Genomic DNA, 12,867 nt, shown 5'->3' on the forward strand with positions numbered 1-12,867 from the left:
CTTGGGAAGAAAAATAAATGATTTTCTGTTTTTTAAATGTTGAACTGCAGAAGCCTATTAAAAACTCTCCATTCTAATCACAAAGGTGATTTCTGATCTCTCCTAACCAATAGAGCTGAGGCTCCTAGATACCAGATGAAGGGAAAATTTCCTCCTGTATCAGATATGAACAGTTTAACCAGGGGGGTTAATAAAAATACACACACACGGCACACTTCTGTAGGCATTATCCTATAGATGAATATTAGCTATATCTTCCACACATGTACTAAAATGTCTAAATTATCACTAGTACAAGTCTGGAAACTTATCTAAGTCTCTTTCTTCTGAAAAATTCAGAGCTAGACCATCTAAAGTTCCCTCAGGCTCAAAAAAGTCTGCAAATCTACTATATGTAAAGAAATACTGGTAAAATCACAGAATCTGGAATGGAAGCAACTTCAGAGGTTAATCTAAACCAGTAAGTATCTGAACAAGACATGGCAGTGGATGAAGAGGAGATGGGGAAAAGACTGAAAAGAAAGGGAAAGGAAGGAAGCCTTACTTTGAAGGTGGGAGATGAATGCTCATAGAGGTGAAAGGATATGGGAACCACATACTGGATGAGGTCTGAGGACTTGGTGCTTCAAAAGTCTGTCCTGGGGGCAGGGGAATTTGAACCCCTGAAGGCAATTAGCATAGGGAGGAGTAGGAGAATATAGACACAGGTAAGCGATTTTCAGGCAAATACAGGAAAAAAAAAAAAGGTCAACAAGAGAGGGTAGAGTAAGGGGCATTGTTCTCTCTGACACCTGCAATAAGGATTGTTCTAACAGTGAGTCACAATGCAAAAAGGGAATTCATGGGGTAAGCCCTACAAGGCCATGGCAAAAAGCAGCCAGAGGAGATAACCTAAAATGAACCTTGAATGTTCTGATAGTATGAAAAATACAGAGAAAATAGAGAAACCAGATAATTACAGGGGTCATGAAATCAGAGAATGTGTATCTACAGTAAACAGAAAGAGAAAGATAGATAATGAAGACACAGTTGAGAGAAATCCTTTTTGGAAACAGGACTAGCTGAAGGAAAAGAGAGGAAGGAAGAACCTGCTTGACTAAGAAGAAAAAAGAGGGGGAAGAAATACACAACCAGATAAAAGCATGGACAAAAGGAACTAATAAACAAAATCCTAAAGGGAAAGGAGTATAACGAATGAGAGGAGGTATCAGGGGTGAGAAGAGAGCCAGTGGGAAGAGGGCCACCTTAGAAAAAGATTAAAGTAACTGAAGGAACAAAATACTGTGTTTATAGCAGAAAAGAGAAAAAATTCCTAACTTGAAAAAAAAAGCAACTTTAGAGGCAGATGGAGGGAAAAATAAAGCTAACTCTCAAAACTTTAAATGTGAATGGATTAAACAATCTAATAAAATGAAAAAGATTGATAGTTGGATAAGAAAATAAAGCCCTGTTGCTTACAAAAAAAATACATTTAAAAAGTAAAGACATAAACAAAATAAAACTAAGGGAATGGAAAAAAAACAATTCCCTATGCATCAAGTGAATATGATAAAGCAGAAGTTGCCATCATGCTATCAGATAAAGCAAAAAACAAGCATTCAAAAATAAAAAGGGATAAACAAGAAAATTATACTATACTGAAAGGAACCACAGACAACATCCTAATATCAGTAACAAACAAACATTCTAAATACTTTAGCATTCAAATTCACAAAGGAAATATCTGAGCTTCAAGAAGACATAGACAGTAATACAGTTGTGAAATAAGACTCTGATATCCCTCTGATAGAGGGATATCATAAGTCTAACAAAAATGAGGAAATACAGAACTGAGATAGTTTTTAGAGAAATGAGTTAAAAGACTTATAGCATCTTCTAAATGGGACAGCAAAATAGACCTTTTATAAAAATTCTCCCTATACTACAGCACAGAGATATTGCACACAAATATAAAAGAGCAGAAATAGTTAAGACATCCTTTATAGATCATGATACAATAAGAATAACAATTGATTCAGGGACCACAAAGCTACATATCCAAATGGAGACTTAATTAAATTGTAAATATTGAGTCAAATAACAAATCATTGAAACAATTAATAACTACGTAAAAGAAAATGATCATAGTAAAACACTATACCAAAATTTCTAGGATGCAGCTAAAGCTGTCCTCAGGAGGAAAATCACATCCTTACAACCATACATTAACAAAATTGAAAGTATTAATGAACTGAATATACATTAAAAAATTAAAATGCCATAAAATAAACAAACCTAAAATAAGCATAAAAAAGGAGTAAAAACTAGAAGGGAAATAAATTGGAAAACAACAACAAAAAAAACATAGAAAATGATAAATAGAACTAAACCCTTAGCTACTCTGATTAAAAAGAAGAGATCAGAAAATTGTATTAACAAAATAGCAAATGAGCAAGGTGAGGTCACAGCTAAGCCAGAAGAAATAAAAAAGGCACACAAGATAGTTTGTCTAGTGGCCAGACACAGTAAAGACTAAGAGTGTTTCAACTAAAGGAAATCGTAGAGTACTAGCACCATCTAATGGCAAACAATTCTCTGAGTGGAATATTCTACTTGACTTTAGGTAATTTGTGAAAGTAATGGTATATAGGGAGCCAGGTGCAGAATTGATGAGATCTGGGGTCAAGTCCCACATCTGACACTGACTGTGTAGGTCACTTAACCTCTCAGTGCCCCAGGCAACTCTAGAAAATGATGAGTTTCAGAGACAAAGTGACAAAACAATGGTAGGAGAAGGACCTCACCATTAGTTCCATCCCTAAGAAAATTGCAGATCTGTACTGAAAGTGTGTGGAAATACCCTAGAAAGCCATGATTTTTCCAAGTCCTCAATGTTTTGTTGACATTTGTTGGGTTGGCAAAATCAGGAGGCAGAAACTCTCAAGTTAATGAGTTTATTGACAGTCACATGCAGTAGCCTGAATACACGCAAGTAGATGACCACAAAATTCCCCTAAATCATGCCAATTTTTATATCCTTGATTAAACAACTCTGGCTTCTCTACTTTATCGAACATTGTTCTCCAATTGACATAATATTGATGCAAGTCCTTTTCCTAATCCTGAAAACATCCTGTTTTCAAGAATATGCAGATGTCTCCTGCATAATCCTGAAATTTATCAGCAACTCTTGTTACCTCCTTTCTCTGTTTTGCAAACTTGTGGGTCCTCTTATTTCTATATTCTGTTACAGTCATACAAAGTTTTAGGCTTCAATCCCTCCTCCCCGACCTTGAGATTATTTATAGTCTCACAATTTTTTTTTAACAATTCCCAAAGTGGTTATCAGTCTGAACAGGAAAGTTATGTAGCTTATAGAATAGATAACAGATCCATAATGCACATAGAACTAATAAAGCAAGCAGAATAACAATAGGGTGAAAAAAGAAATGCACTATAGCTGTCGCTTTAAGGATGTCAAGTCCTCTGGCGGTGTCAGTGATCTGTTCTTGCAGGTATCTAACAAACAGATTCTCTGCTTCTCTCAAGCATCTATGCACATCGTCTTCAGTCATTCCTCAGATGAATGACACCAAGAGGGACCTGCTACCCCTAGGCAAGGGCATTGGGAAACATGCCTTTATGGCCTAGCAGGTGTCATGATTCATGTCTGAGCAAATGTAGTTCACATTTCCACAAGGGCTCACCCAATAAATGGCACACCACCAGATTTCATAAGGGGCAAGCAATGGATGAGTGTTAGGTAAAAAATAAATGGTGTCTTATATGTCCTGTTACCAGGTCAGGTTTGTAACCAGTTAATAATTTAGTAAAAGCTGACAAAATCTAATCAGACTGGACTTCCAGTAATTAGTTCATGTGGTAAAAAAACAGTTTAAACCTTGTGGAGTTAATTTCACAAACAACAGAGCTATAGGAAAACCATTAAAGTAGACTACCCATTAAGGTATCTTATATTTGCCTCTCATTATAGCATTTCAGAGGTGCTGGAGCATTGCAAGATTCACTATATAAAAAAGTTATAGTTTTACCTTTCAAGATTAGAGAAATTCGCTATGAGAGGAAGGAATACCATAGTTGTAACATCAAGATAGCTCCTCAGGACTAAGCCTAAGGACACAGAGTGACAACATAACAGAATAAAATATCCTCAGTTCTATTTGATTTCAGGTAAGCATCATAGTTAATTTTTCAGAATAGCCAATCATGCAGCAAAGTGCCACATTATTCAAAGATATCCTAGCCAGGGTCAGATTTAACCAGATGGGAAATATTCCCATTCAAAATGGAAATAACACAATGGGGAAACTGAGTCAAGAGGATCCTGCCATTAGCTCATATGGTTGTCCTCTCAACCTTCCCAGGCATATACATCCACCTGTAGTTCTCAGATCACCCTCTCTTTTTAGGTAGCTCATGGTATTTCTCTCAAATGGTGGATTACTGATTTAATGATAATTCAAACAATTATACCTGAATTCAAAACAAAGAACAAATCAAATCACAGTCTCAAGAGATTTTTTTTTTACCTCAAATAGCAAATTTCACTATTCATTGCTTAGGGCTAGGTACAGTTATTATTATGTCTCTCATGCTGTTGCAATAACAGTCAACAACAAAAGTTTACCAGGACTTGAAAAAAAATTCAACATCTTTTTCTTTTTTTCTAGCTTTAAATTCATCCTGGTGTAAAAATGAATATAAAATTAAGAAAAAAATCATATTCTAGAATTCCATATAAACATGAATGAGTATATGTATAATATATACAATACATGTATAAACATGAATATGAATATAAGATAGTTGACTCAAAACCCAGAAAAACACTGGCTACTTACTGTAAGCCTGGAGACTAACAGATATCCATCACTTAAGACATTGTATGTTAACCCCCGCTAAGGCAAAAATAAATCATTAAGACTGGAGTCTGTTGAGACTAAATTGGCTCAAGATGCAATTTCAATATACACTATTCTGGGTACAATTTCATAATTTTCATACAAATCATAAAACCAGTTCTATACTATAAGCAAATTTAAGTCCTCCCCTCTTCACTTTGGTGGTGAATGTTTGTTACAGAAGATAGGATCCCAGTTCCCAGTGAACCAGTTTACTAATTTAGAATTTCACAACATTTAGCAAGTTCTTTCAAAGGGCCAATAAAATTTTATGATTTTGATCAAGTAGAAGGTCCCAAGGAACCTGGCAAGGTTACAGATGGGGTGTTTATACAAGGTCTTTTTGGTTTTTGTACTCTTCCCACACAGGAAGTAATTATCATTCTTCCTTTTAAAAGCAAAATACACCCAATAAAATACTTGGTAGGTTTTTAACATTATGACAATAGCCTATAATAATCAGTAAATTCACAGCATCCACTTCAAAAGGAATTAAATTTTATGATGATACAATTGAGGGGCAGCTAGGTGGCACAGTGGATAGTGCCAGGCCTGAAGTCAGGAAGATTCGTTTTCCTGAGTTCAAATCTGGACTCAGACACTTAGCTATGTGACCCTGGGCAATTCAACTTAACCTTGTTTGACACAATTTTTTCATCTGTAAAATGAGCTCGAGAAGGAAATGGCAAACCACTCCAATATCTTTGCCAAGAAAACCCCAAATGGGGTCACAAAGAGTTGGACACAACTGAAATGACAGAACAACAACAAAAATGATACAATTTCATTATCCTCTTTACACCATTTTATATACAATGGTTTCCCAAAATTCAGAGTAAATTTAGAAACATAATAACCTATATAACATCACAGATTTAAAACATGAAACAAAATTTATTGCCAATTAAATGATATCAATTGAATTGAATGTATTTCCAAATTTATCTCACATAGAAAATCATTTCATTCATCTTATCGGTTTTGACATTCTATACTGGTTACATTTAAGACCAGTACAGGGTAATTTTGACCTAATTATACTTTTAACAAATTCACTGTTTGCAGTTTCTAAAAAAATTGTCTTAATTACAAATATTACATGTATTTTCCATTAAGGCCTGATTTGCTTATGTAGGGCCAAAGATCACAATTATCCTAATAGAAGACATCTCACTTAAAATGAAACTGGAATAAACTCAATCATATCTGGATCCATATAACAAGTGGTATCATACAAAATCTTGTTTCTCAAGGGCCATTTACTGACAGACCTTCAAAATACAAGGCCCTACTTTCAGTTAGTCTACTGCCAAAGATTTAATGTGGCAGTCTTGTATTCTCACCTCTTTAAAGGTCCATGAGGATCTTCTGAAACACGGAAACTACAAGCATAACCTCTGTTATGTAGTAACAAAATTAAGGACTAATGATCCGTCAAGAAAAGAATTTTTTTTGGTATGCTCTCCTCAAATAATTTCATGATGCAAATTTATTTCTGTAGTTTCCATTTGGTAAATGCTGTAACTGGATAAAATACTGTCAATCTCAAAGTGCTAACAAGCATTTCTCCAAAACATTTCTCATATCCTTATCTGTCTCTCTAATTTGGCCAGCGTTAGACATGCAAGGAGGAAGTATACTTTTTTGAAGGCTTTGAAAGTTCTGTAGAAAAGTTCTCTCTTTAAACCCTTTTCCCTTTGCCTAATCAGGCCACAGGGAAAAGTCAGTTTGGATTTACTAAAACATAAAATAAACAATGTGAATATACTCAACGTAACACAAATAAAACACTTAACACTTTGAGTTACCAATTTTTTTTTGTTCTTTTTTGTCCTATAACAATCTCTTTTAGAGGAGTCTTTAAAAGTACTGTTGATTGTCCACATCCCATGACCCCACATGACAATTAGCCCAGATGCCTCTTAAATAGAACTTAGCTCATTTAGATTCCTCTTCCAGGGCTGGTGGAGCAGAAGGAACTGGGAGAGGCCTCTAAGATAGAAACTTCAGGACTAAATTATTGTCCAGTCACATCTAATCCTCTGTGACCCCATTTGGGGTGTCCTTGGCAAAGATACTGGAATGGTCTGCTATTTCCTTCTCCAGCTCATTTTACAGATGAGGAAACTGAGGCAAACAGGGTTTAGGTGACTTGTCCAAGGTCATATGCCTACTAAGTGATTGAGGACAGATTTGAACTCATAAAGATGAGTCTTCCTGATTCCAGGCCTGGCACTCTAGCTACTGTGCCACCTAGCTGACCCCAATTTGATTTAGTAACAGCTGCTTTTCTACAGAATGATTCCAGTCCTTCTGAAATTCACTGGAGGAATCTCCTCCTTGTTGCCACAATTACCGGGTGTCAAAAATTAGGAGGCAGAACTATGTCAAGTTAATGAGAAGTTTATTGACTGTCACATGCAGTAGCATGAATACATGCATGCAAATAGCCTGCGAGAGACCACAAACTTCCCCTAAATTGCCTTAATTTTTATATCCTTGATCAAACAACTCTGGCTTCTGCTCTTTAGCAAATACTGCTTTCTAGTTGAAATAATATTGATGCAAGTTCTCCTCCTTATCCTGAAGATGTTCTATTTTCAAGAACATCCAGATGTTGCCTGTCAAGCAATCTCACAGTTTATCAGCAACTCTATTGCCTCTCTCTTCTGTTTTGCAATCTTGTGACATGAGTTATTTCCCCTTATTTCCACATTCTGTTAGTCACACAAAATTTAACACTTCACATATTTCTTGGGTTATTACTGAATGCTGCCAACATACAGACTTAGGTTCTGATTCTCTAATCAGTTCCCAGGGTCACCTTGAAAAGGTCAGAACTAGGACTTCTGGGTAATTCTAGAGAACGGCAAAATCCCTGAGAATCCTACCCACAACATACACCCAGGGGCTTTTTGGTTTCCTCTAAGGAACTTGTGGGCCTACAGAACTCTAGGTTTGCATTTAAGAATCTCAAGACAATCTAAAAATGGAAAAAAAAATACAGAGAAGAGTCAGCAAAAACATAGGTGGAAGAATTTATATAAGTTCGTGAGTGATGGAAGTTGCTTAAGTTAGGATATGTCACCAATTTCTGAGGGGATAGTCAAGTGAAATTACCAATCAGTTTTCCAACAAAACATTCCCCAGGATATACGTCATAGAGCTCATTAGACAGACCATTGTTCTCACTTGCTATTGTATTTCTCAAATTTCTGTGGCGCTGTTCCTTTCTTGCTGGTTCTAAGCTGTCGTTTCATCAACTAGACACAGCACTCCAGAACATACGTCAGACGAGAGTAAGTCAGCTTAATTTGTTTGTCTTTTATTACATCCTTGCTATCAGACAAATATCCTCTCTGGCCTTCAGTTGCATCAACTATAAAACAAAGGAAGTGGACTAGGAAGTGGCTATTGATGCCCCGTCCAGATCCAAACTGATGCAGTACGTATCTACTGCTGTCTCTGAAGCTGTCCTTGCATCACAGAAGGGGAAAAGAATAGACGGCCAAATTAACTGCGGCCCCTGCCGGTCTGTGTTCAGAAGCACAAATGGGTAAGAAAGTTTGATTCTGAAAAGGCTATGTGTGAGGCCAACCTAAGTGCCGGGTATTTTGATTACCAATCACAAACCAAAAGACAGCCTCAATGTATCCTGTGGCCGTGCCATTGGAGACTCACAGTCACAAATACTGACAGCAAAAGGATCAAGTAACATACAGAAAGTGCTATGCAAACCTTAAGGCACTTTATACAATAGCTATCATTATTACTGTTGTAGTTATTACTATAATTACTAAGAAAAGGAAGACAGAGATGAAAAAACATTTATTTACTATAATGAGATCCTATTCCAATAAAAAGTTTTAATTCCTTAGGATAATAGTAAAACACAGATAACGCCTATTTCACAAGTTCATTTTGCAGAGAAGGAAGTTGAGATCTAAAGGTTTTAAGAGACTGGAACAAAGTGACTCGGTGAGTTAGTAACAGAGCCAAAAATAAAACCTAGGTCTCCCAATTCCCAGGACAGTGATCTACTAGACTGTAGCTATAGCTATATTTCTATCTGGTTTTTGTTGTTGTTCAATTGTTTCAGTTGTGTCCAATTTTTCATGACTCCATTTGGGGTGTTCTTAGCAAAGATACTAGTGCAGTTTGTCATTTCCTTCTCCAGCTCATTTTACAGATGAGGAAACTGAGGCAAACAGGGTGGAGTGACTAGCAGGGTCACCCAGCTAGTAAGTGTCCGAGGCCAGATTCAAACTCATGAAGATGAGTCTTCCTGACTCCAGGCCTGGCATTCTATCCACTGTGCCACCTAGCTGCCCTCTATCTGTTTTTACATTATGGCAAAAAAAAAATTAAGCAGTTTGCCTCAGAAATTATACTGATGGTGTGGAATAACAGGGAAAGGTACAAGCATTTATTAAGCACCTACTATGTGCCAAACCGTGCTAAGCACTTTACAAATATAAATATTACAAATGAAATCCAATCTTGTGAACCTTAGTGTTAGGGTTCTTTGGAGTTAAATAAGAAATCTTGTACTATATAGGCAATGACTGGATTAACTTCCTGCCCATGCATCATGATGATTCCTACACCTGGAGTTACTTAATTGCTCACCCATAGGCTTGGTAGGATCTAAGTTCAATCAGCTCTTTATTGAAGTTATAGCTCCTTGGTAGACTGACTGATAAGTTCACTGGGTTGCATTCTTATTACAAAGTCTTTGAAACTGGTTGTGATAAAAACTGTATCACCCTGGAAGCAATCTGGTGACATACGTCTCTATGTAGCTAGGCTGGTCATCAGATGAGATATAGTCCATCATTCACCTATACTTGAGGACTTTCCAACTTGACAGGAGAATTTGAATTCCATTGGCATAGACTTTAAGAACCCTGGACCCTCCTACTATTTCTCCTGTCTAGGGTACCAATTTTTCTACAAAATTCATCCTTTCATGTGAGACAGAGATTGAGGAAAAAGTAAAATGACAACTGTTGGAGGCTGTGGGAAAACAGGCACACTAATGTACTGTCAGTTGAACTGTGAGTTGGTCTAGCCATTCTGGAATGCAACTTGGAACTAACCTGTAAAATCACCAAAATGTACATGCTTTTTAAAAATTCAGTGATGTGACTACTAGGAATATACCTGAAAGCGATCAAAGGAAAAAGGAAAAGGACCTCGTATGTACAAAAATGTTTATAGCATCTCTTGCTGTAGTATCAAAAAACAAGAAACTAAGGGGGTGCCCATTTATTGGGAAAGGCTAAACAAATTATGGTCTGTGAATGCAATGGAATACTACAGTGCCATAAGGAAAGATTAAAAAGACAATTTCAGAGGAAAATGAGAAGACCTATATATTACTGAAGTCAGGAGAATCAGAAGAACAACTTACGCTCTAACAACATCACAAAGAAAAATAACTTTGAAAGTCATCAGAAGTTGATCAGTGTGCCGATCAACTAAAGATGATTCTGGAGGCCCTAAAATGAAGCTTATTAGATTAAGGTGATGGATTCAGAATGCATAAGGAGATGGACATTTTTCAACATGGCCAATAATGAAATTTGCTTTGTTTGATTAGGCATATTTGTTACAAGGGTTTTTTTTTTTAGTTTATTCACTGTAGGGCAGGGGAAAGAAGGAGGAAGATGAGAAAAATGCTCATGAATAAATTTTAAAAGTATGCCTGATGGCAGCTACAACAGTAGCCAAGTAAAGATGACCATGAAAGAAAGAGTCACAGACATAAGTGAGGCAAGACAAATCTAGGGTAGTGGACAGGCTGGATGAAGATTTGAGATGATACTGACTCAAAGACCTAAAGTAGAACCACTTGTGGAAGAAGACCTAGAACCTAATCTAGATAAAACTCAGGGACTTCAAATCAGAGATAATTTCTTTATACACTTTAAAAGGATATCATAGAATCAGAACTGGAAAGTACCTCAGAAAATATCTATTCTAACCCATTCATTTTACATGTGAGAAAACTAAAGACTAGAAAAGTTAAGTGACTTGCCCATGGTTGCGTGTGCAGTAAATATAAACCTGCGCTGGGCTCTGAATGGAGTTCCTCAAGTTCTAGGAAGGGGTTCTTTCCACTGTACCACACTGTCACATCTCTACTACAAAGGGAGAATACAAGGATTTCTTAATTAAATCTTTACTCATTTCATTTTCCAAAGGAGAAGTGATAAGAAATCGAGTTTAGTTTTGAGTATCATGCTTTAGAAAAGTCAGTTGAGGTAAATAGTCATGTGTACCCAGGAAGGAAAAAACTTACTTGGGAAACAATCTCTGTCTTCGAATAGTTGTCAAGTAGAAGGATTGGACTTATTCCGCTAAGCCCCGCCCAAAAAGAACCAGGAGCAACAGATGAGTGGAAATTACAGAATCAAAGATTTAATATGGAAAATTTAATAATCACAGTTATCCAAAAGTGCGCCCCCTCATGGGAGGTCATTTAGGTTTAGGCTGGATGACTACTTATTGAGATGTTACTGAAGGGCATTCCTGTTCCGTTATTAGCTGGACTAGCTGGTCTATAAAGTCACTTCCACCTGACGGTCTATGATACTCTGTTCTCTGAGTGCCATATACCCTGTGACCATGATGATTATTGTTACCTCAGTCAATTCAACAAAAATTATTATGGACTTCTACTATGAGTAAGGAAGAGTACACCAATTACATTTCAAAATTCTTTTAGGACTGATAATATCATCTGTAAATACAGTTATAGAAAGTCAAGCCAGGCAGAAGACATAGGAGTAGAATTTTAAAAGTGCATTTTTAATAAAGTTCTTCTGGCATATGACCTTGAGCTTTAAGTCCTTCCATATTCTATCATTTCTTCACCTCTACTTACCCAGCAGAACATTTTCTGTAACTATTGCCATGGTAACCACAGTTGCCAAATCTGTCACCTTTAGAGTTTACTTCAATAAAACAATCCTTTGGAGCAGCTTTTGCTTCTGAAATGCAAGAAAAAAGTGGTGTTAAAACAAGAAATGAGTTTTCCCTGGAATCTTTCTAGTGTCTCAGTTCCCCATTTCCTAACTGCCTGCCATATGTATCCAACCTTGATACCAAGGCTCAAACTTAACACCTCCTAAAACTGAATTCGTTCTCCCAGATAAGTCTGTCCAGGAAAATAAATGCTTGTTGAAGGGAGGAATAGTCTGACTTTTATATTTATATCCTAAGTGCTTAGCAGAATACCTGAATTTAATTAATGCTTATAGATTAAAAGAACAAAACAGAACCCTACATCTGGTGACTGTACCACCACACTCCTATTTTTGAAATCCCTCTTTTCCTTCACAGGCTGACTGAAAGTTCTTTGTCTTCCCCATGAAAGCTTTCCCGATTCCCTCTAATTTAAAATATCTTTTCAAAATTTTTACAAGTATTCTGTCCATATGCCTTCGTAGCTCATATGATACTAAATTTGTGTATATGTTTGTTCTTCCTTATCAGAATTCCAGTTCCGTAAGTGTTGTTCAGTTGTTTTTCAGTCATTTTCAAATCTTCATAACTGCATTTGGGGTTTTCCTGGCAGAGATACTGGAGTGGTTTACCACTTCCTTCTCCAGCTCACTTTAAAGATGAGGAAACTAAGGCAAACAGGGTTAAGTGACTTGCCCAGGGTCACACACCTAGTAACTATCTGACCCTGGATTTGAAATCAGGAGGATGAGCCTTCCTGATTCCAGGCCCAGCACTCTGTCTATCCACTGCACCACCTAGCTGCGCTCTGTAAGTGTGGGGACTGTCATTTTTCATTTTCATATCTATAGAGATATTACCATGGTATCTTGCGCAACAGAAATTTAACAAATATTTGTTGAACTGAATTAAACTTGCATGACCGCTTTCTACAAAAATGGTGTGCCTTATAACCAGCCCCTTGCCTAAGGCCCCAAATTACACTTATTTTGTGCTT

At 36.7% G+C, this 12,867-nt stretch overlaps 1 protein-coding gene across 1 annotated transcript in view; it reads right to left on the bottom strand.

The window, feature by feature from the left end:
• The window catches only part of ADAM9 (ADAM metallopeptidase domain 9), a 99,273-nt gene that overhangs the window by 26,111 nt on the left and 60,295 nt on the right, over window positions 1-12,867 (bottom strand). Inside the window, exon 15 of the mRNA XM_036750369.1 lies at window positions 11,791-11,896. Coding sequence (XP_036606264.1) covers window positions 11,791-11,896 — 106 coding nt within the window. The remainder of the gene's footprint in view (window positions 1-11,790; window positions 11,897-12,867) is intronic.

Source organism: Trichosurus vulpecula, chromosome 3 (assembly GCF_011100635.1).
Source record: "Trichosurus vulpecula isolate mTriVul1 chromosome 3, mTriVul1.pri, whole genome shotgun sequence".
Classification (NCBI taxonomy): Eukaryota; Metazoa; Chordata; class Mammalia; order Diprotodontia; family Phalangeridae; genus Trichosurus; species Trichosurus vulpecula.